This window comes from Mobula hypostoma, chromosome 29 (genome assembly GCF_963921235.1).
Source record: "Mobula hypostoma chromosome 29, sMobHyp1.1, whole genome shotgun sequence".
In the NCBI taxonomy this organism is placed as follows: domain Eukaryota; kingdom Metazoa; phylum Chordata; class Chondrichthyes; order Myliobatiformes; family Myliobatidae; genus Mobula; species Mobula hypostoma.
The window spans coordinates 30,088,961-30,115,162 of NC_086125.1; the positions used below are offsets into that span (position 1 = coordinate 30,088,961).

General features: G+C 42.1%; 1 protein-coding gene across 2 annotated transcripts in view; it reads right to left on the bottom strand.

The window, feature by feature from the left end:
- The window catches only part of LOC134339447 (protein Hook homolog 3-like), a 99,854-nt gene that overhangs the window by 71,352 nt on the left and 2,300 nt on the right, over positions 1 to 26,202 (bottom strand). For both annotated transcript variants that reach the window (XM_063035966.1, XM_063035965.1), the window contains exons 3-8: positions 23,726 to 23,795; positions 17,403 to 17,453; positions 12,703 to 12,835; positions 10,504 to 10,571; positions 5,579 to 5,641; positions 5,174 to 5,251 (exon numbers count right to left, since the gene is read on the bottom strand). In XM_063035966.1, coding sequence (XP_062892036.1) covers positions 5,174 to 5,251; positions 5,579 to 5,641; positions 10,504 to 10,571; positions 12,703 to 12,835; positions 17,403 to 17,453; positions 23,726 to 23,795 — 463 coding nt within the window. The remainder of the gene's footprint in view (positions 1 to 5,173; positions 5,252 to 5,578; positions 5,642 to 10,503; positions 10,572 to 12,702; positions 12,836 to 17,402; positions 17,454 to 23,725; positions 23,796 to 26,202) is intronic.

Sequence of the window (26,202 nt, forward strand, 5' to 3'; positions counted from 1 at the left end):
GAAGGACTGTTTGGGGCCCTGAATGGTGGTAAGGGAGGAAGTGTAAGGGCATGTGTAGCACTTGTTCCGCTTACACGGATAAGTGCCAGGAGGGAGATCAGTGGGGAGGGATGGGGGGGACGAATGGACAAGGGAGTTGTGTAGGGAGCGATCCCTGCGGAATGCAGGGGGGGGGGAGGGAAAGATGTGCTTAGTGGCGGGATCCCGTTGGAGGTGGCGGAAGTTACGGAGAATAATATGTTGGACCTGGAGGCTGGTGGGGTGGTAGATGAGGACCAGGGGAACCCTATTCCTAGTGGGGTGGTGGGAGGATGGAGTGAGAGCAGATGTACGTGAAATGGGGGAGATGCGTTTAAGAGCAGAGTTGATAGTGGAGGAAGGGAAGCCCCTTTCTTTAAAAAATGAAGACATCTCCCTCGTCCTGGAATGAAAAGCCTCATCCTGAGAGCAGATGCGGCGGAGATGGAGGAATTGCGAGAAGGGGATGGCGTTTTTGCAAGAGACAGGGTGAGAAGAGGAATAGTCCAGATAGCTGTGAGAGTCAGTAGGCTTATAGTAGACATCAGTGGATAAGCTGTCTCCAGAGACAGAGACAGAAAGATCTAGAAAGGGGAGGGAGGTGTTGGAAATGGACCAGGTAAACTTGAGGGCAGGGTGAAAGTTGGAGGCAAAGTTAATAAAGTCAACGAGTTCTGCATGCGTGCAGGAAGCAGCGCCAATGCAGTCGTCGATGTAGCGAAGGAAAAGTGGGGGACAGATACCAGAATAAGCACGGAACATAGATTGTTCCACAAACCCAACAAAAAGGCAGGCATAGCTGGGACCCATACGGGTGCCCATAGCTACACCTTTAGTTTGGAGGAAATGGGAGGAGCAAAAGGAGAAATTATTAAGAGTAAGGACTAATTCTGCTAGACGGAGCAGAGTGGTGGTAGAGGGGAACTGATTAGGTCTGGAATCCAAAAAGAAGCGTAGAGCTTTGAGACCTTCCTGATGGGGGATGGAAGTATATAAGGACTGGACATCCATGGTGAAAATAAAGCGGTGGGGGCCAGGGAACTTAAAATCATCGAAAAGTTTAAGAGCATGAGAAGTGTCACGAACATAGGTCGGAAGGGATTGAACAAGGGGTGATAAAACAGTGAATCCACAGTGATTCAATAAAACATGAAAACACATACACTCGGGGGGGCAGAGCAAAGTGATGATGGCGCTAAACGGCCACTCCTTTGCTTGCATCTTCGGAAACAGCTCTATTTCCATCTTTCATTTTTCCTTTTTCCCTTTCAGGGTTCTTTTGAAGACCCTGACCTGGAGTTGCACGCTGACTATGGTTTTTTGCAGGAATGGGACCCGCTCTTGGGGTTTCACAACTAGCCGTTGCTCGGCACGCCAAGGGCTCAGCCTAACTTTAGGATCTCGGGGTTCTGGAGACGGGTGGATCGAAGGCTGGTGTTACAGCAGGAGACCCGTGTGTCGTCGGGGGAGCTGGAAGATCTACGGCTGTGTGTCCAGAGATGGATGCAAAGAAAAAGCATTTCAGGATGTAATGTATATTATATACATTTCTCCGACATTAAATGTGCTTTTGAAACCTTTGTATAAACATATAAACTAAGTAGTGTAGAAAGAGGGAAAAATTTCTGAGGTACTGTACATGGTTCATTGCCTATTCATAAATTTGATGGTGAATGGTAAGAAGTTGGTCCTGAAATGTTTACTGTGCGCCTTCAGTTTCTGTACCTCCTCCTTGATGGTAGCAACGAGAAGAGGGCACATCCTGGGTGATGGGGGTCCTTTATGATGGATGCCACCTTTCTGAGGCATCACCTTTGGAAGATATTCTTAACGCTAGAGCTGACTGAGTTCACAATTTTCTGCAGCTTTTTCTGATCAGGTGCAATTGCTCCTCCATACCAGACAGTAATGCAACTAGAATGATCTCTTCTGTACATCTGTAGAAATTTGGTGACATACAATTCTCCTTAAACTCCTTATGAAACATTGCCGCTGTCATGTCTTCTTTGAAATTGCATCAATATGTTGGGTCCAGGGTAGATTTTCAGAGATGTTGACACCCAGGAACTTGAAATAGAACATAGAATAGTACAGCACAGTACAGGCCCTTCGGCCCACAATGTTGTGCTGACCCTCAAACCCTGCCTCCCATATAAGCCCCCACCTTAAATTCCTCCATATACCTGTCTAGTAGTCTCTTAAACTTCACTAGTGCACCTGCCTCCACCACTGACTCAGGCAGTGCATTCCATGCACCAACCACTGAGTAAAAAAAACCTTCCTCTAATATCCCCCTTGAACTTCCCACCCCCTACCTTAAAGCCATGTCCTCTTGTATTGAGCAGTGGTGCCCTGGGGAAGAGGCGCTGGCTATCCACTCTATCTATTCCTCTTATTATCTTGTACACCTCTATCAAGTCTCCTCTCATCCTCCTTCTCTCCAAAGAGTAAAGCCCTAGCTCCTTTAATCTCTGATCATAATGCATACTCTCTAAACCAGGCAGCATCTTGGTAAATCTCCTCTGCACCCTTTCCAATGCCTCCACATCCTCCCTATAGTGAGGCGACCAGAACTGGACACAGTACTTCAAGTGTGGCCTAACCAGAGTTTTATAGAGCTGCATCATTACATCGTGACTCTTAAACTCCATCCCTCGACTTATGAAACCTAACCTTGCTTCCAACTTTCACCCTGCCCTCAAGTTTACCTGGTCCATTTCCGACACCTCCCTCCCCTTTCTAGATCCTTCTGTCTCTGTCTCTGGAGACAGCTTATCCACTGATGTCTACTATAAGCCTACTGACTCTCACAGCTATCTGGACTATACCTCTTCTCACCCTGTCTCTTGCAAAAATGCCATCCCCTTCTCACAATTCCTCCGTCTCCGCCGCACCTGCTCTCAGGATGAGGCTTTTCATTCCAGGACGAGAGAGATGTCCTCCTTTTTTAAAGAAAGGGGCTTCCCTTCCTCCATTATCAACTCTGCTCTCAAACGCATCTCCCCCATTTCACGTACATCTGCTCTCACTCCATCTTCCCACCACCCCACTAGGAATAGGGTTCCCCTTGTCCTCACCTACCACCCCACCAGCCTCCAGGTCCAACATATTATTCTCCGTAACTTCCGCCACCTCCAACGGGATCCCACCACTAAGCACATCTTACCCTCCCCCCCTTCCCCCGCTTTCCGCAGGGATCGCTCCCTACGCGACTCCCTTGTCCATTCGTCCCCCCCCATCCCTCCCCACTGATCTCCCTCCTGGCACTTATCCTTGTAAGCGGAACAAGTGCTACACATGCCCTTACACTTCCTCCCTTACCACCACTCAGGGCCCCAGACAGTCCTTCCAGGTGAGGCGACACTTCACCTGTGAGTCGGCTGGGGTGATATACTGCGTCCGGTGCTCCCGATGTGGCCTTCTATATATTGGCGGGATCCGACGCAGACTGGGAGACCGCTTTGCTGAACACCTACGCTCTGTCCACCAGAAAAAGCAGGATCTCCCAGCGGCCACACATTTTAATTCCACATCCCATTTCCATTCTGACATGCCTATTCGCGGCCTCCTCTACTGTAAAGATGAAGCCACACTCAGGTTAGAGGAACAACACCTTATATTCCGTCTGGGTAGCCTCCAACCTGATGGCATGAACATCAACTTCTCTAACTTCCGCTAATGCCCCACCTCCCCCTCGTACCACATCCGTTATTTATTTTTATACACACATTCTTTCTCTCACTCTCCTTTTTCTCCCTCTGTCCCTCTGACTATACCTCTTGCCCATATTCTGGGTTCCCCCCTCCATTGTCTTTCTCCCCGGACCTCCTGTCCCACGATCCTCTCATATCCCCTTTGCCAATCACCTGTCCAGCTCTTGGCTCCATCCCTCCCCCTCCTGTCTTCTCCTATCATTTTCGATCTCCCCCTTCCCCTCTCAAATCTCTTACTAACTCTTCCTTCAGTTAGTCCTGACGAAGGGTTTCGGCCTGAAACATCGACTGTACCTCTTCCTAGAGATGCTGCCTGGCCTGCTGCGTTCACCAGCAACTTTGATGTGTGTTGCTCAAGTATCCTGCCATTTACTTCATACTCTGCCTTAGAGTTTGTCCTTCCAAAGTGTACCACTTCACAGTTCTCCGGGTTGAACTCCATCTGCCACTTCTCAGCCCACTTCTGCATCCTATCAATGTCTCTCTGCAATCTTCGACAATCCTCTATACTATCTACAACACCACCAACCTTTGTGTCGTCTGCAAACTTGCCAACCCACCCTTTTACCCCCACATCCAGGTCATTAATAAAAATCACGAAAAGTAGAGGTCCCAGAACAGATCCTTGTGGGACACCACTAGTCACAATCCTCCAATCTGAATGTATTCTCTCCACCACGACCCTCTGCCTTCTGCACGCAAGCCAATTCTGAATCCACCTGGCCAAACTTCCCTGGATCCCATGCCTTCTGATTTTCTGAATAAGCCAACTGCGTGGAACCTTGTCAAATTGCTCACCCTTTCTACTTCTGAACCCTTGATAACTGTTGTGTGTTCCTTTGACTTCCCCTTTCTAAAGTCTACAATCAATTCCTTGGTCTTACTAATGTTGAGTGCAAGGTCGCTGTTGTGACACCACTCAACCAGCTGATCTATCTTGCTCCTGTATGGTTCCTTGTCACCATCTGAAACTCTGCCAACAATAGTTTAGTCGTCGGCAAATTTATAAATGGCGTTTGAGTTGTGTCTAGTCATACAATTGTGAATGTAGAGTGCAGAGCAGTAGCGTTATGAGGATGATCTTTGCCATTTCCAAAACCGATCTGAGTGTGAGTGGTGTTCAGTGACATACAGGCAGCTCACAGAGGTCAGAGGAAGTTGTTCTGTTGTTAATCCATGGAACAAACAGATTGTTTTATGAAGGAATGTTGGATAGGCCATGTTTGTAGGCACTAAAGTTTGAAGAGAGAGTGCGTTTGACTGAGATGTGCAAGATGGCAAGACGTATTAACAGTGTCAACACAGAGGATGACACCAGCTTGTTAAATGGCAGGGTAGGTCTGAGGAGCTAGTGACCTAACTTTGCCCACATTTCACCTTTGAACACAGAGATGCACTCAGCCACTGCCACACGAGCAGAGGCTCAACTTGTAAGCACGCACCTGAAGATCGAGTTCGTGACAGCGCTGAGAGAGCTCATCTCTTGATTCTACCTCATCACACAAGCTGAATCTTTTCAACTAGAAAGAAAGGAGAAGATCTTATTTCAGTAATTTCTACATGATTACCTAGTTCACTGTCAGAACAAACATACTTACTGGTTGTACATCCGACTATGTTGGCTGTACACACAGAAAAGCATTCCACTGTATGTTTCAATGTACATGCGATAAATACAGCTAACCTTTAACCTTTACATTGGGATATAATATTAACACATTGTGCCAATTTATTTAACAGTTTTGAACACCTTCCCCACATAAATGGTAATCATATAACATTACCATCACTGAATTATTATAATGCACTTATGAAGATTTCAGGCAAAAATTAAACCCTATAAATACCTGGCAGTCCACTTCACTGTAGCTGTCACTATGTGCTGGTTCACAAGGGTCTCTGGTCAAAAGCTGAAGAGCAAGGAAAAATGCTGTAACTACAAATCATGCAATGACAAATATAAAAATGTTCAATTATCATTACCAACATGGATAGCAACAAGGAAAATAATCAAGAGGGTTATAAGTAGAGAATTATGCTCTCTGGAACAGAGTCTGGTTCTGTAGCTCAGAAGGGAAGGGAAAAGAAGAGGATATGCTAGGGGATTCCATAGTTAGAGCAGCAGACAGGAGATTCTGTGGATGGTATGTTGCCTCCCAGAGAAGTCTCAGATTGAGTGCATGGCGTTCTAAGGGAGGAGGGTGAGCAACTGGAAGTCATGGTACATATTGGTACACCAATGAAATAGGTAGGAAGGGGGAAGAAGGTCCTGGAGACAGAATATGGAGACTTAGGTAGAAAGCTGAAAAGCAGGATCTCCAGGGGCAGAAATCTTTGGATTTCTGGCTGTGCCATGTGCCAGTGAGGGTGAGAATAAAATGATTTGGCAAATGAATCTGTGATAGAGGAATTGGTGCAAAGGGCAGGGTTTCAGATTTCTGGATCATTGGGTTCTCTTCCGAGGAAGTTATGACCTGTACAAAAAACACAGGTTAACAGTTGAACCTGATGGAGACTGATATCTTTGCAGGCAGGTTTTAAACAAATTTGGCAGAGGGATGGTAACTGGAGTCATAGGGCTGAGGATTGAGCTGTTGGTAGACAAGTAGATGCAGTATGTAGTGACACTCTGAGGAAGGACAGGCAGATGATAAAGCAAAATTGCAGTCAATGGGAATGCATTGAAGTATAACATGGAGAAAAACTAGAATACTTCTTCCTCTTTGGAATGCATATATCCTGTGCCTTCTAAATTGCTTCCAGAATTTCCAGCTATTGCTCTGCTGTCATCCCTGCCAGTGTTCTTTTCCAGTCAATCCTCACCAACTCTCTCACGCCTCTGCAATTCCCTTTATTCCACTGTAATACTGATACATCTGATTTTACTTCTCCTTCTCAAATTTCAGGGTGAATTTGATCATATTATGATCACTTGGCCCTAATCGTTCTTCTATCTTAATTGGCAACCGCTGTAAAACAAGACTGAGAAGAAGTAGTAGTACTTCGAGGCACATGATAAATTAGGCCAAAGTCAGCATGGTTTCTTTAAGAGAAGATATTTCCTGACAATTATGTTGGAATTCTTTGAGGAAATATCAGGTAGGGTAGACAAAGGAGAGTCAAAGGATCTTGTTTACTTGATTATCTGAAGGCCTTTGATAAAATGTCACACGTGAGGCTGCTTCAGAAGTTAAGAGCCCATGATATTGCAGAAAAGATACTAATATGTTAGCAGTTGCCAGTGTCGGGACTGCTTCTTTTCACGATACATGTCAATGGCTTGGATGGCGGAATAGATGGCTTTGTGGCCAGCTTTGCTGGTGATACGAAGACAGGTGGAGGAGTAAGTAGTGTTGAGGAAGCAAGGAGTCTGCAGAAGGACCTAGACAAAGTGGGAGAATGGGCAAGGAATATAGGGCAGGGAGGTTTGGTGGAAGGAAAAAAGGTGTAGGATATTTTCTAAATGGGTGAAAATTAAAAAAAAACAGAGGTATCAAGGGACTGGGAGTCCTTGTGCAGGATTCCCTAACTTGCAGGCTGATCAGTAGTAAGGAAAGCAAGTCGTAGGATTCATTTCAAGAAGTCTAGAATATAAAAAGCAGGGATGTAATATTGTAGCTTTATAGGCATTGGTCAAACTGCACATGGATGACTGTGATCAGCTTTGGGCCCCTTATCTGAGAAAAAATGTGTTGGCATTGGGAGGGTCAAGAGGAAAAACATGAGAATGGTTGTGGGAATGAAAGGGTTTAAATAGGAGGAGCATTTGGGCCTGTACTTGTTGCAGTTTGGAAGAATGGGGGGGGGAGGAATCTAATTGAAACTATCGAATATTGGAAGGCATAGATATAGTGGGTGTGGAGAGGATGTTTCCTATAGTGAGTTCAAGATCAGAGGACACAACCTCAGAATAGAGTGGCTTCTATTTAGAACACAGGAAGAATTTCTTTAGCTAGAGGCTGGTGAATCTGTGGAATTCATTGCCACACCTGTGGAGGCCAAGTCATTAGGTGCTTTTAAAGCAGAGTATGATAGGTTCTTGATTAGTCATGGCATCAAAGGTTACGAGGAGAAGGCAGGAGAATGGGGTCGAGGGGGATAATAAATCAGCATGATGCAGTGCGGACTCAATGAGCCAAATGGCCTAATTCTGCTCCTACTTCCTAAGTTGAAAGCTTTCCACTTGATAAACCTGATTCTGATATAGGTCTCTATTGTGGACTGAGAATGTGAAAGGGGCAGGAAGAGGGGAATCACGGCTGGAAAAAGGGGAAGGGAGAGGGGAGGAACTGGAATCACCAGAGTGATATTCTGTAATAATCAATGAACCAATTGATTGGAATCAAATGTCCTTGTCTGGTGTCTGAGGGCTGGGTGTTTCTGCACCCGCACCAACCTCTCCATCTCTGCCCCACACCACACATCTAATGCTGTGCTCCACCTTTGCCATTTCCAACATCCTTTGTTTCTGCCAGATTTACAAATTTAGTTTCTGTTCATGTTGACAAATACAGTACTGTGTAAAAGTCTTAGACATCCTAGCTAAAATAAATAAATAAAATACATACACATATACATAGACTTTTGCATGGTACGGTATATGTATTGGGATTTTACTGAGGTGTGTTGGCACATGCAATAAAAAACACCAAACAATTATAAAGAATAAAGAAATATATAAAAAAAAGTTAATAAAATTTGACATATGAAATAAATATGTATAAATACACAAATACCAGCATGTATTTGCAATATATACATTATAAAAAGTGGTTTTAACTGTCTACAGTGCAGTGCAGTGATGGGGGCAATAGACGGAGCGGGATTGGAGTCTAACTACAGTGGTTGATCAGATACAAGTTTCTTCCCACAGGAAGTTCAAAATGATGTGGTTTTTGTTCTGAAGCGCTTTCTAGGCAAACGAGTCTGAAGAGGAGAAATATTCTGTTTGGCTTCACAAAGAAGAGGAGGAATATCCCGTTTGGCTTCACAAACATGTACTAAGCTCTGTGAAATGGTCACTCAAAGTTTGTGCAGATTTGCTGTGTATTTACGTGGTTACTGTGTTTCTTATTTACACATTTGAGAAGCCTCAAGAACATAAAAACAAATTCTTTCTATCTGAAAATTAATACTATTTTTCTAACATTCTTGCCATTTTTAAAAAAAATTACATGTTCTCAGTTTGAAATTTAAGGAAAATTAAACAGATATTAGCCCAGCATTTGTAATTCTTTTAGAAATATAGCAACTATTAAGATTTATCATAATTTACTAACAAAGCTTTTGTAATAAAATTTATGACATAAGTGCAATGAAATGTTTTATTTTTAATATGCTCAGCAGAAGTTTCCACTTTCCATAATGATAAATTCTTAAAATGACATCTGAAAGCATTTCTCCCGGTACTGCCAGATATTTGAGTTTGGTTGTAACTGGTATAACTAAATTGGTTTGGAATAAGGAACTGTGCAATAAACAAAGTTCAAAGTAAATTTATTATCAAAGTATGCTTTGAATCTCCGGTAGTATATGTCACTATATACTACCTGAGATTCATTTTCTTTCAGACATTCACAGTAGAATAAAGAAATAGAGGGATAAATAGAAGTTCAGCATATTTTAAGGAAGGAAAAGCAAGTCTGTGCCCAGGTGACAAGGTGAGATAATACAGGAACTCAAAGCCTCGCACCAAATGCAGGTTGACCTTCTATAATCTGGCACCATTGGGACCTGAGGAGTGCTGGATTAGTGAAAATGCCAAATTACAGAAGGATCACACTAAGCAATAGCTAACCGCCTCACCATACCTTTAAAATATCAAGGATTCAAAGGTTCATTTAATGTCAGAGAAATGTATACAATATACATCCTGAAATGCTGTTTCTTCGCAACCATCTATGGAAACAGAGGAGTGCCCCAAAGAATGAACAACAATTAGATGTTAGAACTCCAAAGTCCCCCCCCCCACCCCCGGGCAAGTAAGCGGCAACGAGCAACAATCCTTCCCCCCCAGCCCCCCACTGGCAAAAAATAAAGTGCACCCACTACCAGCACTCAAGCGTGAGCTAAGCGATAGCAAAGACACAGACTTGCAGTTACCCCAAAGACTACATTGCACTCGCAGTTACTGAGGGAATCCTCGTTAGTTTCTTTTCCTCCGCTTAGTAATATGCTTAAATTCAGCGGGTTACCACGTCTGGTCTGAGGTCGTAGGCAGAAGAGAATGGAGCACCGGCTGAGTGACGCCAAAGGGCAGTGCGCGACTGCCGGCAGGCGGGCGAGAAGGTGGACCAACCCAGCGTGCGCCAGCTCTCCCGCTGCTGGCGGGCGAGACAGGCGGGTACTGGGTGGCCACGCCTCACACAAATGATATTAATAAATGCAGGAAAACCAGCAGGAATCGTCTGCCTGTGCTTACAGGAGCTCGCCAACACGTGAACAGATCTAGCGCAACCAAAACAATGCATAGCAGATTGGTACAGTGGCCCAGAAAATTTGAAATTACAGTTGTGTGGAAAATTTGAAATCAGTGCGGATTATCAAAGGAACCGGATTACAGGTAGTCGGATTAGTGAAGGTCGACCTGCAGTATGCCATCTACTGCAGTAATGAGTTGACTGGAAAACAAAAGAACATGGATGGAAAGAAAACAAAAGAACAAAAGTATTTGGTGTTTCTCTACATGTTCATTTGCAAAGTAAATGAAGCAGCAATTTGAAAAATACAATTTAGAATTAAGTCATTTCAGAGAAATGACATATCTGCTTACCTCCTGAATGGCTGTCATTACAACATGTTGTACAGACTCCCCAAGTGTCATGATGTGCTGGATGTATTCTGCAAGAGGAAAATACTTTGTTGTATGGTAACATCACACTCGTAACATTAAAAACACTGTTTGCCTCAGTTAATTAATTAGAACTGTATCTCAGTCAGAAAAGTTTCAGAAATGATCAGGTTAGCAATTTCCTGCAGCACAGTATAGAAGTCCCTTTCAAGGACAGGTTTCCAGTTCTGGCCTCAACTTATATTGGAACTGTCTGGTCACTCTGGGGATTACCAAAGCAGCTGGGAGACGAGATGGAATGTTACATGCCAGCATAGCATAGCATTCCATTTCTAGTCTGGTAGCTGGGGTGGGGGCAGGGCAAAGGAATTTGCAAATGATTAATAATGAGAATAACTGTAGGTACAGAAAGACCCTTGTACTGAAGGGTCCCATGGATCTAGGGCAAAGGGGGCAGCAGCAGAAGATTTAAATGTGATTATTCAAAATAGTTCTGATGAATGGTCTTGGCCCAAAATGTTAACTCTTTATTCCTCTCCAGATGCTACCCAACTTGCTAAGTTCCTCCAGCATTTTGGGTCTTTTATACAAAATAGTGCTGTATTAACCATAGACCAAAATCAAACATGTCACCCTTGAGCATCACAGTCATAAATTGCTCTCAAACCTTTTCCCAGAATATGCTGCAAATTCCTTTAAGTAATATTGAATGCTATGGTCCATTAATAACACATTTCATATGTAATGCTTTAAATAGCTTCAACAAGTTCAAAAACACTTGCCATTAAAAGCACCAGAAGCATCATCACCAAACAATCCAAGACACTGAAAAGAGTGATTAAAAAACGAATTTGCTATAATTATCCCACCATGTATTCTGGGATAAGAAAAGATATTCTTGCTGAGGCAGTGACATTTTTCATGTGCAGAGGATCATTTTAGAACACTTAGTGCTAAATGACAGATAGTTTTGCTGGGCACAAGTGCTTTGATACCACTGAGCTTGTTATCAGACTTTTGTCAGACCCACATCTGAAGTCATGAGGCAAATAACACAAAACAGGGGTAGGCAACCTTAAGAACAAATGATTTTCTAGCATGCGTTATTCATTAATTTGAAGCAAAACATAACTAGATGTATTTAAATAGGCACAGACTAGAAGGGCCGAGATGACCTGTTTCCGTGCTGTAATTGCTGTATGTTATATGGTTATTCCCATATTTCAAGTTTTTTATGGCAGTGGTCCCCAACCACCGGGCCGCAAAGCATGTGCTACCGGGCCGTGAAGAAACGATATGAGTCAGCTGCACCTTTCCTCATTCCCTGTGACGCACTGTTGAACTTAAACATAGGGTTGCCAACTGTCCAGTATTTGCTGGGACATTCTGTATATTGGCCTAAATTGGTTTGTCCCATACGGGCCTGCTCTTGTCTCATATTTAACCCGCTAAGGTAGAGCGTTCCTATGAAATCTTTCGTGCCGAAATGGCGTAAAGCGAAGAAGCTATTACCATTAATTTATATGGGAAAAATTTTTGAGCGTTCCCAGACCCAAAAAATAACCTAACAAATCATACCAAATAACACATAAAACCGAAAATAAATAACACTAACATACAGTAAAAGCAGGAATGATATGATAAATATACAGCCTATATAAAGTAGAAATAATGCATGTACAGTATAGGCAGGAAGATGAAGGCAAAACCGATTTGTGAGAAAAAAAATTGGTAAGTACGCGCGTGCGCACGTCACACATGCACACAAGACTTCATGGTCATGGTAGTCTTTCCGGGGTAAAGTGTTCCGGGATTTGACTGTCACTTTTGTCCCTTATTTGGGAGTGAGAAAGTTGGCAACCCTAACTGCAAAAGACATGTTAAGGTGAGTTTAACCCTACTTGAATAACCACACCCCCACTCCCCCACTCCGGTTGGCCGGTCTGCAAGAATATTGTTAATATTAAACCGGTCTGCCATGCAAAAAAGGTTGGGGACCCCTGTTTTATGGCATTTATCTGACCCACTGTCCGCTCATTAATACGTGATCTGGCCCACAGAGGCAAAGAGGTTGCTGACCCCTGGCATAAAATAAACCATAGCAACATGAAAATGCCATGATAATGGTCCATCCAAACATTGCAGCCTAGAATATCACCCAATGCTATGCTGATTCCTTACCTTGCTTTTTCTCGCAGCTGACAGCACAGCCCAGCACAAGTTGTAGCATTCGGCCAAGCTCTGCTGTATCTGAGTGCTCTCCTATTAGATTGACCTCCGGCAGATTGTACTCAGAAATCTGGTGTCCCAGCACCTGAACAGGAAAACTCATTCATGAGATTATACATTTCACAGCAATAGTTTTAATTCAAGTGAACCTAAAGCTTTGCTTCAACGTCAACAGTCAAAGATCACTTTGCAAGGTACATTTCTGAATCATTTTTCTGTATTAATGCGCAGAACTCACAGATTTTACTGCGTCCAATACTCCTCAACATGAGAACTCTTGGTAACCAACTTATTTCAATGGTTTACTGTTCTCTTCATCTTTTGACCCAGAAAACCCTTGATATAGGAGCAGAATTAGGCCATTTGGCCCATGAAGTCTGCTCCACCATTTCATCATGGCAGAACCCAAGTTTCCTCTCAGTCCCAATCTCCTGCCTCCCCCTCCCCAACCCCGTATCCCTTCATGCTGTAACCTCTGTCCCAAACATACATAAAGACTAGGCCTCCACAGCTGCATGTGGCAACGAATTCCAGATTCACCACTCTCAAGCTAAAGTTGTTCCTCCTCATCTAAAAGGACACACTTCTATTCTCAGGCTGTGTTTTCTGGTCTCCCATCATAGGAAACATCCTTCCCACATCCACTCTATCAAGGCCTTTCACCATTTGATAGATTTCCATGAGGTCACCCATCATTCTTTTGAATTCCAGTGAATACAGAGCCAGCATCATCAAACGGTCTTCATATGATAAGATATGTAATCCTGGAATAATTTTCGTGATCTTCCTTTGAACCCTCTCCAGTTTCAGCATATCCTTTCTAAGATAAGATACCCAGAATTGCTCAAGTGAGGTCTCACCAGTGCTTTATAAAGTCTCAACATTACATCCTTGCTTTCATATTCTAGTTCTCTCGAAATGAAAGTTAACATTGCATTTGCCCCCCTCACCACAGGCTCAACCTGCAAATTAACCTTTAGGGAATTCTGCACAGGGACTCCCAAATCCCTTTGCGCATCAGATTTTTGTATTTTCTCTCCATTTCAAAAAGAGTCAACCCTTTCACTTCTTCTACCCAAGTGCATGACCATACAGGACTGACATTGTATTGCATCTGCCATTTCTTTGTCCATTTTCTCTATGTCTGTCCTTTTGGAGCCCATTTCCTCAAAACTATCTGCCCCTCCACCTATCTTCGTATCATCTGTAAACTTTGCAACAAAGCCATCAATTCCATCATCCAAATCACTGACATATAACATAAGAAGAATTGGTCCCAACACAGACCCCTGTGGAACACAACTAGTCACTTGCAGCCAACCAGAGAAGGCTCCCTTTATTCCCACTCTTTGCCTCCTGCTAATCAGCCACTGCTTTATCTATGCTAGGATCTTTCCTGTAATACCATGGGCTCGTGGCTTGTTAAACAGCCTCGTGTGGCAACTTGTCAAAGGCCTTCTGAAAATCCAAGTACACAACATCAACTGATTCTGCTTTGTCTACCCAATTTCTTATTTCTTCAAAGAATTCCAACACACTTGTCAAGCAAAAAAATTTCCCTCGAGGAAACCATGCTGATTACATCCTATTTTATCATGAACCTCCAAGTATCCTGAAACCACATTCTTAACAATCGACTCCGACATCTTCCCAACCACTGATTTCAGACTAATAGGCCTATAATTTCCTTTCTTCTGCCTTTCTCCCTTCTTGAAGAGTGGAGTGACATTTGCAATTTTCCATTCTTCCGGAACCATTCCTGAATCTAGTGATTCTTGAAAGATCATCAATAATGCCTCCACAATCTCTTCAGTCACCTCTTCCAGAATCCTGGGGTGTACACCATCTGGTTGAGATGAATCATCAATCTTCAAACCTTTATGACCCCTGACTCCTGGAACTTCCATCATACTGCCACTGTCTTTCACAATGAAGACTGACGCAAAATGCGTCTTCAGTTTGTCTACCATCTCCTTGTCTCCCACAACTACCTCTCTAGTGTTGTTTTCCTATGGTCCAATATCCACTCTCACCTCTCTTTTACACTTTGTGTATCTAAAGAAACCTTTGGTATCCACTTTAATATTATTGGCTAGCTCACTTTTGTATTCTATCTGTACCTTTTTAATGACATTTGTAGTTGCCTTCTGTTGGTATTTAAAAGCTTTCTAATCCTCTCACTTCCCACTAATATTTGTTCTATTAAATGCCCTCTCTTTGGCTTTTAAGTTAGCTTTGATATCCCTTGTTTGCCATGATTGTGTCACCTTGCCTTTAGAACATTTCTTCCTCTTTGGGACACATATATCCCATGCCTTCCGAATTGCTTCCAGAAATTCCCAATCCTCTAAGTTCACACTAATTTATCCTCTATTATATGCCTTCTCTTTGGCTTTTATGTTGGCTTTGACTTCTTTTGTTAACCACAATTGTGTCATCTTCTCTCTAGAATATTTCTTCCTCTTTGGGATATACAGTGGCATGCAAGAGTTTAGGCACCCCGGTCAAAATTTCTGTTACTGTGAATAGCTAAGCGAGTAAAAGATGACCTGATTTCCAAGAGGCATAAGGTTAAAGATGACACATTACTTTAATATTTTAAGCAAGAAAACTTTTTTATTTCCATCTTTAACAGTTCCAAAATAACAAAAAAGGAAAAGGGTCCAAAGCAAAAGTTTGGACACCCTGCATGGTCAATACTTAGTAACACTCCCTTTAGCAAGTATCACAGCTTGTAAATGCTTTTTGTAGCCAGCTAAGAGTCTTTCAGTTCTTGTCTGGGGGACTTTTGCCCATTCTTCCTTGCAAAAGGCATCGAGTTCTGAGAGATTCTTGGGCTGTCTTACATGTGCTGCTCTTTTGAGGTTTATCCACAGATTTTCAATGATGTTTAGGTCAGGGGACTGTGAGGGCCATGGCAAAACCTTCAGCTTGTGCCTCTTGAGGTAGTCTATTGTGGATTTTGAGGCATTTTTAGGATCATTATCCTGTTGTAGAAGCCATTCTCTTTTCATCTTCGGCTTTTTTACAGACGGTGTGATGTTTGCTTCCAGAATTTGCTGGTATTTAATTAAATTCATTCTTCCCTCTACCAGTAAATGTTCCCCGTGCCACTGGCTGCAACACCAAAGCATGATCGATCCAGCCCCGTGCTTAACAGTTGGAGAGGGGTTCTTTTCATGAAATTCTGCACCCTTTTTTCTCCAAACATTGCAGCCAAAAAGTTCTATTCGAAAGGTTCAAAGGAACACCTAAACAAGCCTGATGCATTTTGGAAACAAGTCCTGTGGACTGATGAAGTTAATATAGAACTTTTTGGCCGCAATGTTTGGAGTTTAATTTGAAAATCATCTGTAAGGAGTATTTATGCCTTTGGATTTTCTCCAGGTGCTGGGCTTTCCTCCCATATTACAAAGATGTATCTGTTGGTAGGTTAATTGGTCACCGTAAATTACCCTGTGATTAGTCTAGGGTTAAATCGGGGGTTGCTGGGCAGTGTGGCTCGAAAGGCCAGAAGAGCCTATACTACGCCGTATAAATAAACAAGAGGCCCTTGATCCTCTTCGGATCATTCAGCAAGCCTGTGGGATGGCATGATGGTGTAGCAGTAAGCACAATGCTTTACGGGTCAAGCTGTAAGATTGGGGTTCGATTCCCACTGCTGTCTGTAAGGACTTTGTACGCTCCCTGGGTACTCTGGTTTCCTCCCACATTCTCAAGATGATGGGTTAGGTTTAGTGGGTTGTGGCATGCTAAGTAGGTGCCAGAAGCATGGAGACAACGCAAGCTATAAGTTTATATTCTATGACAATTGTGGGCTGCTCAGCACAATCTTCACAGATTTGATCTGATGCAAAGCTACGCATTTCACTGTACATTTCGTTGTAGATGAGACAAATAAAGGTAATCTTTTATCTTTATTCATTATATATCTGTTTATTAAATCACAGAAAGGTAAAACATAGAAATGGGCCCTTAGAGCTCACTCTGACATGAGCTTAATGCTGTCATGATGCCCATTTTCACTACTCCTACTTGCCCATGTTTGACATATCCCTCCTTAATATCAACTTTCATATAACGGAGATTGTTTAATGTTCTAGAGATGCTCACCACAAAGAAGCTATAATATAGACCACCAAATTAAAATGCCCACTGGCATTGAGACACCGTGAGGATAGGCATTGCGATTAAAAATCAAATTCTTTCTTAATAGATGGCACAGGATACATACCAGCAAATCACAGTGCAAACACAAAAATGGTGCAGAAACCCAGCAGGTCAGTCAGCGATTATGAAGGGGAATAAATAACTAACGTTTCAGCCCAAAACAGCCACTGTTTATTCCCCTCCATAGATGCTCTAGAGCCTGCTGAGCTCCTCCAGCATTTTGTGTGTGTTTCTTCGGATTTTCAGCATCTGCAAAATATCATGTTTATACATTGCATACTATCTTCACAAAGTCTACATGCATCCAAAATCTTCCAGGTAAGTAAATAAATCTTACAAGACTCACAACCTGTCACCACATGGAATTTTACAGGCTTCTGAAACAACTTCAGCATTGACTTGAAACATCTAGCCATACAGCGCAATGATACAAATTTCAAGTTACTTTCCATATCGTAAAATAAGGGTTTGGAAGTACTTACATCATGGTAATACTCCAACATACTCTGAAGGATTTTCTTCAAGTTGCTTACCTGCATTGTGAGAGATTTAAACAGTCAGAATCCCTCACAAACATTAACAGGAAGGATGGAGGAAGAACTGATCTCACTACAAAATGACTGAGCTGAAGCCAAGGTTCAAAAAAATTATATCAAGACTTTTGACTGGAGAAAGAAATTTCAATGCTACTCCACTGTGGAAAAAGGTCAAGATATTCTTTATTGCCTTTCCAACATCATATTTATTGGAGTGTGGTTTCACTGCGGTCACCCAACTTCTTTCAACACAATGAAACAGACTTCAGATTACTGAATGGGGGGATTTGAGACACCTGAGTGACTATCAGCCTGATGTTGAGAAGCTGATATCACTGCAGCAAACCCAGCCATCTCATTGAAAGGTGAAAAACAATGAAGTAGTGAACAGTCAGACAACCAATGTATACTCTAACGTTGTTGATAAAAATTGTTTTACTATAATTAGGGAAATAATTTTATTTGTAACTTTCAATAGATTTGAATAATTTTGCAATTATTTGTCACTGCTTTGAATTTGCAGTTCCTATTTTCTTATACTGTGCATTGTAAATCAAAATTCTTTATAGCTTTCATGTAATGTGCAGAAAGGGAGTGGGGAATGCTAGGAATGTGGTCTGGGATCTGAGGAATGGTAACTCAAAAATGTTTGGAAACCACTGATTTCGATCAACTGGAATTTCTCTCAGATGGTGTAACTGCAGTAACCACCTCTACACTGTGATATGGTGCATTACAAATGGGTAAATACCAAGAGCTTGTTTCAAGAGAACAGAAATTGTCTTGCAAAATCTTAATCTACATGATGATTGGAAGAACTAAACAGACAAGGGTATGACAGAAAAGGTATTTGTGGAATCTCATAACAGTATCTTATTGAACCTGTCTGGGAACGGGTTAATTTAGATTGAGCCATGAATAATGAGAAAGGATTAATAAGAGATCTTGTGGTTAAAGATTCCTTCACAGGCAATGACCACAATATTACTGATGCAGTTTGAGGGTGAACAACACAGGATCAAAAACACCATCTTCATCTTAAATAAGGCCAATTACCATGGTTCATAGATGGAGTTATTTAAGATGGACTGGTCAGTAGATGAACAGGGTCAAATCTTCAAACAGCTGGTCCATAACACTCAACAGGAATTTTTCCCAATTAGAAAGAGAGATTCCATGAGAAAGAGGCACAAACTATAGTTATCAAAGTAAGTCAAGGATAATGTTAAACTGAAAACTAGGGCATTAAGTAGGTCTGGGAAGTTTTAGGATCAGGCATCAAAATATTAAGGAATGGATAAAATTGATTTTGAGACAAAAGTAGCATGTAATATCAAATCCAATAGAGTTGCCATATTATTTGCAGTGTATGTAATTAGGAAGAAGTGGCTAAGGCAAGTGTGGGGTCTCACAATGAGACTGGTGAATTAATAACAGGAAACAGAGAAATGGCAGATGTTATATCAACCTTTGCTTCAGCTTTCATCACAGCAAACACTGTAAATACCACCTCCACACTGCAAAAATGGCAGATACCTAGGGCAAATAACCCTTGGATAACAGATAGGCTAACTTCAAATAACAGGAAGGATCATTCAGGAAAACCAAATAGAATAAAAACTAATAAATAAGAGTTTATGCAGAGTAAATCATGTTTGAAAAATTTGCTTAAATTCTTTGAGGATGTGACAGGGAGAGTTGACAGAGGGGAACCTATAGATGGAGTGTATTCAGATTTCCAAAAGGCATTTGACAAGATGCCACATAGGAAGCTGGTGAACAAACTAAGAGCCCAAGCTATTGGGGACAAGTGTGGTAGAATGGTTTGAAAACTGACTGCCTCATAGAAAACAGAGAATCTGAATAAATGGGCCCTTCTCATGCTGGAGTCCTCCAGGGACCAGTTCTTGGTCCACAGTTGTTTACCATTTATATTAATAACCCCGAAAAGGGAACAAAACATAAGACCATAAGACATAAGAGCAGAATTAGGCCATCCAGACCACTGAGTCTGCTCTGCCATTCCATTATGGCTGATCCCGGATCCCACTCAACCCCGTACACCTTCCTTCTCGTCATATCCTTTGATGCCCTGATTGATCAGGAAGCTTATCAACTTCCACCTTAAATATACCCACGGACTTAGCCTCCACCAGAGTCTGTAGCAGAGCATTCCCCAGATTCATCCGTCTATGGCTTACAAAATTCCTCCTTACCTCTGATCTAAAAGGTCACCCCTCAATTTTGAGGCCGTGGCCTGTAGTTCTGGATAACCCTACCACAGAAAACACCTTCTCCACATCCACTCAATCTCGTCCTTTCAACGTTCGGTAGGTTTCAGTGAGATCCCCTGCGTTCTTCTAAATTTCAGTGAGTACAGGCCCAAAGCTGTCAAATGCTCCTCATGTTAACTCCTTCATTCCCAGAATCATCTTCGTGAAGCTTCTCTGGATTCTCTCCAATGACAACACCTCCTTTCTGAGATACGGGGCCCAAAACTAGTCATAGTCATACTTTATTGACGCCAGGGGAAGTTAGTTTGACAATACTCTAAGTGTGGCCTGACTGATGTTTTATAAAGCCTCAGCATTATCCCCTTCCTTTTATATTCTATTCCCCTTGAAATAAATGCCAACATTTCATTGCCTTCTTTACCACTCAACCTGTAACCTTCTGAGAGTCTTGCACGAGGACTCCCAAGTCCCTCTGCCTCTGCTGTTTGAATCTTGTCCATATTTAGTCCACACTATTGTTTCTTTCATCAAAATGCATCATCATACATTTCCCAACACTGTATTCTATCTGCCACTTTTTTTTGCCAATTCTTCCAACTTGTTTAAGTCCTGCTGCAATCACATTGCTTCATCAGCACTACCTACCCCTCCACCTATCTTCGTATCATCCACAAACTTTGCCACAAAGCCATCAATTCCATCATCGAAATCATTGACAAACAACGTGAAAAGTAGTGGTCCCAAACCTGACCCTGAGGAATACCACTAATCACTGGCAGCCAACCAGAAAAGGCCCCTTTATTTCCACTCGCTACCCCTGACTGTCAGCAATTCCTCTATCCTGCATCTTTCCTGTAACGCCATAGGATTTTATCTTAAGTAGTCTCATGTGTGGCACCTTATCAAATACCTTATGAAAATCCAAGTTAATGACATCCACTGCCTCTCCTATGTCCACCCTGCTTGTTACTTCATCAACGAACTCTAAAAGATTTCCCTTTACGGAATCCATGCTGACTTTGAGTTATTTTATCATTAGAGTCCAAGTAACCGTTTTTGTCGCATTTCTCCCTTCTTAAAGAGTAGAGTGACGTTTGCAATCTTCCAGTCTGCCAGGACCATGCCAGAATCAAGTGATTCTTGAAAGATCATGGCCAATGCACAAGTTACTGCTTCAGCAACCTTTGTCAGGACTTGGATGTAGACCTTCTGGTCCAGCTGACATATCCACCTTATGACCTTTGAGTCTGCCCAGCACTTTTTCTTTTGTAATAGCAACGATAGTCACTCATGCTCCTGATACTCTGGACCTCTGGCATACTGCTAGTGTCTTCCACAGTGAAGACTGATGCAAAATACCCATTAAGTTCATCTACCAGTTCTTTGTCCCCTATTACTACCTCACCACTATTTTCCTGTAGTCCAATATCAACTCTCACCTTCCTTTTACTCTTTGTATATCTGAAAAAATTTCTCGTGTCCTGCTCTCTTGCCCTCATATTTCATCATTACCCTTTCTATAGCATTTTCAGTTGCCTTTCGTTGGATTTTAAAAGCATTCCAATCATCCAACTTCCCACTCACTTTTGCTGCCTTTTCTGCCCTTGGCTTTTATGCAGTGCTTAACTTCCATTGTCAGCCATGGTTGCTTATCCCTGTCACCTGAAAACTTTTTCTTCCTGTGGGACTTATCTATCCTGCATCCTGTGAACTATTCCCAGAAACTTCAGCCATCTTTGCTCTGTCGTCAACCCCACCAATATCCTCCTCCAATCCACGTGGGCAATCTCCTCTCTCATGCCTCTGTAATTCCCTTGTGATACTGATTTATGTGACCTATGCTTCTTCCTCTCAAATTGCAGTATGAATTCAATCATATTATAATCACTGCCTCCTAAGGGTTCCTTTATATTAAGTTTCCCAATAAGATCTGGGTTATTACACAACACCCAATCTAAGATAGCTTTTCCCTGAGTAGACTCGAGCACAAACTGATGTAAAAAGCCACCTCATAGTCATTCAACAAATTCTCTCTCTTGCGATCCGACACCAACCTGATTATCCCAATCCCCCTGCATATTGAAGTCCCCCATGACAATTGTATCATTACCCTTATTACATGGCTTCTCCAGCTCCCTTTGCAATCTCAACTCCACATCTCGGCTACTATTTGGAGGCCTATATATTATTCCCATAATGATTTTTTAACCTTTGCTGTTTCTTAACTCCACCCACAAAGATTCAACATTCTCTGACCCTGTGTCACATCTTTAAGAGTCAATTCCATTTCTTGCCAACAGAACCACAAGAGTGTCTATGCCTTCCTGTTTGTCCTTTAGATACAAAGTACATCCTTCAATGTTAAGCTCCCAACTATGGCCTTCTTTCAGCCAAAACTCAGTGATGCCCATGTCATACCGACCAATCTCTAATAGCCCCATGAGTTTGTCCACCTTTTTCCGAATGCTATGTGCATTTATATACAGCACCTTCAGTCTTCCATTCTTCGCCCTTTTGAATTTTACCTTCGTGGTAATATAACTCTTTGCTCTGTCTTGCAAATCATGGGCTTGTTCTTCCTTAGTTCCATGTTACATGCATCATCTACTTGTAAACCTGCTGGCTCACCCTCAGCTCTATCATCCTGGTTCCCATCCTCCTGCCATATTAGTTTCAAACACTCCCAACAGCTCTGGTAAACCTGCCTGTACCTAGTTTACCAAAAATACAAGAAGGAGGGGGTGAGGACGAGTTAACCTATAATGGGACAGGAGCAAGCAACTGGGTGAGATCTGGCAGGTGGTGTTTGATGTGGGGACTGTGAGGTAATCTACTTCAGTCAGAGGAATCAGAAGGCAGGTTATTATCTAAGTGGAGAGAGACTGCAAGTGAGTGAAATTCAGAGAGATCCAGGTATTCGAGAAGATTTATCACAAAACGTTAGCAGACAGGTCCAAAAATTAGATAAAGAGTAAACATGATTGTCTTTACAGAAAAGGGGCTGAAGTTTAAGAACAAGGAGATTTTGTTCCAGATGTATAGGCTGTTGGTGAGGCCACACCTGGAGTACAGAACACACTTACCTAAGAAAGGATAGAGTGGGATTGGAGGCAGCCTGAAAGAGATTATTCTGGGTAATTCTTGGGATGAGAGGATTGTTTTATCACATTTGCATCTGTATCTGACAGACTGGGCCTGTACTCCTTGGAGGTAGAAGAATAAGGGCTGACCTCATTCAAAAAAAACAAGATCTTAAGGGGGTTAGCAGGAAGGTGTTGTGATGTCTTCACTGATGAGAGATTTATGATCAAGTGGACATACTGTAGGTACAATATAAGAGAACTGTCATTTAAAATAGAGGTGCAGAGAGACCTCTTTCCTAAAATGGCAGTGAATCTCTAGAATTCTTTGTCCAGTGGTGGTGGAGGTCAGATCATTATGTTCAATTTAAGTGCAGATGTATAAATATTTGAAAGACCGAGGAATTGAGGGCTTGGGGAACCGCAACAGAGGTGGTGAAGCAAATGTGGATCAGCCGCTATCATACTGAATTGCAGGGCAGATTGAGAGCCCAAGAATCATAGAGATATTATTAAATGGAAAAGTGTGCAGAGAAGATTTATGAGAATGTTGCTTGGAATCGAGGGTATAGATTGGGTGAAGGCGCAGTCTCTTTCCCAAGGAAGGGCACAGGTCTAAGGTGAGAGATGAAAGGCTTAAAAGGGACTTAAGGGGCAACCTCTTCATGCAGAGAGTGATGGGTATATGGAATGAACTGCCAGAGAAAGTGGTTGAGGAAGGTACAATACCAACATTTAAAAGAACATTCAGACAAGTACACAAGTAAGAAGGGTTTAGAGGGATATGACTCAAACACAGGAAAATGGGACAATCTGGGTTGGTAAATGGCCTGTTATTCTATGGCCATAGCCTATTTTCATTGTGTTTTGTGCAGACAAATCCCAAAACACATGATTATCCTTTTACTTTTTCCCATTATGAAAGAACAAAATGATTCTTAATTCACCGCTATACCTTCAGCCTCCAGTCACCGATGTCTTCCTTAATACGACCTAACCAGGCCTCATTAAACCAGGAGGGATCACTAAAGGAAAGAAACACACCAACTGAAAACAGTGTGAAGTATTTACAGACATGAGCAAGTAAAGAACTTCGTTGTTTTATAGTCAATTATAAATATTCAACTCTGAAATATTCTACTAACGTACTACATTCCTAAACCATGTTCATAAAAAAATTAATCCACTAAATACACTGTAGTCTGTCAAGTGTGACATTACACATGTTGTAATCTGCCACACGTCATTACACATGCTGTAATCCACTACGCATGGTGTTAATAGTCATAGTCATACTTTATTGATCCCGGGGGAAATTGGTTTTCATTACAGTTGCACCATAAATAATTAATAGTAATAAAACCATAAACAATTAAATAGTAACCAGGAAATAAGTCCAGGACCAGCCTATTGGCTCAGGGTATCTGACCCTGCAAGGGAGGAGTTGTAAAGTTTGATGGCCACAGGCAGGAATAACTTCCTATGACGCTCTGTGTTGCATCCCGGTGGAATGAGTCTCTGGCTGAATGTACTCCTGTGCCCACCCAGTACATTATGTAGTGGATGGGAGACATTGTCCAAGATGGCATGCAACTTGGATATCTTGACTGGATGCAACCCAAGACTGACATTTCTAGTTAGAGAACAGTTTTAAAATGGTTACTTTGCATTAGACGAAGAATTCTGAAGATGCTGGAAATTCAAGCAACACACATCAAAGTTGCTGGTGAACGCAGCAGGCCAGGCAGCATCTCTAGGAAGAGGTACAGTCGACGTTTTGGGCCGAGACCCTTCGCCAGGACTCGGCCTGAACCGTCGACTGCACCTCTTCCTAGAGATGCTGCCTGGCCTGCTGCGTTCACCAGCAACTTTGATGTGTGTTACTTTGCATTAGCATCACTTGTGCGAAGTATCAACACTGAAGCACAGACAGTTTTACAGCTTTGAAAAATTGCACCAGAATTCATATTTTAGACCATAAGACACGAGAGCAGAATTAGGCTATTCAGCCCATTGAGTTTGCTCATCATTTGATCATGGCTGATTTATTACCTCTCTCAAACCCACACTCCTGTCTTTTTCCTGTAACCTTTGCCACCCTTACCAATGAAGAACCTATCAACCTCCATTTTAAAATCGCCAATGACATGGCAATGAATTCCACAGATTTGTTTTGGTAATGGAATTGCGTCGGGCATAATTGATGGAACAGCTATGCTCAGCAAAATGCACCTGTCAAACCTCAGCAAAGTGAACTGCTGTTATGGCTCTGGATAGTCCCTATCACTCAGACAGAGAAGGAAGATGTTCATCTCACTAATATAACGTGCTGCCCTCCAAACCCACAGAACAGTACCTCCACACAATGGGCTTCAATGGCCTTTTGATGACAACAACTCCACTTTAAGATGTGATACTCTGTATCATTAAAACAAGTCTAAGGATCTGATTCTATTATTGTACTGTATTTGGTGACATTCTTTTGCATTAAAGAAATATACATCTATTGACACATCAATTCACTGCTTGGAATATGGGCATTTCTGGCACAGCCGGCATTTATTTCTCTTATAACTATCCCTGAGAAATTGTTGGTGATCTGTTTCTGGAATCATCGCTCTGACGAACACACTCCCAGTTGGGCATGAAGTTCCTGTATTTAGATCCAACAATAAAAGAATGCAGACATACAATATCTCCAACTCAGTCAACTTCATGGTCTACAGTGAAATCTGCAGGGAGTGGTAGTTTCCATTAAGGGTTTTCATTATAAATTCTGTTGTGTACAATTACAGTCTAATGGCAGTTACCCACGTTAAACTAAATATACTCTTTCAATAGTGGAAGAACTAGTGCCAGAAGCTGGCATGGATGCTTCTACTTTAAATTAGGTATAAGTATGGTGAATTATACAGGAAAATGTACTCTGTATACCGGGATACAATTATTCACTTCCCTCTAACCCTACATACACAGCATCTGTTCAACGTTACATACGAAAAATTGTGAGCAGCACACACAAAATGCTGGAGGAACGCAGCGGATCAGGCAGCTGAGTTCCCCTGTGGAGGGGAATAAACAATTGATGTTTCAGGTGGAAAGGACCTTCATCAAGGTTGGAAAGAAATGGGGAAGAAATCCTTCTTTCTTTTCAGTTTTGATAAAGGATCTCAGCTTGAATAATCATCTGTTTATTCATCTACAGATGCTGTCTAACCTGCTAAGTTCCTCCAGGAGTTTGTGTGTGTTACTCTAGATTTCCAGCATCTGTAGAATCTCTTGTGTATGAAAAGTAATTCCAGGTCTGTATAGTTTAACAAAATGATAGTCATGTAGAGTGAAGATTATTAGATAATTCTGCTGTTGAGCAGACAGTGACTACAATGCTGCAGGATAGATTGACTTTATGCAGAGTTTTCTGGGGATTCACAA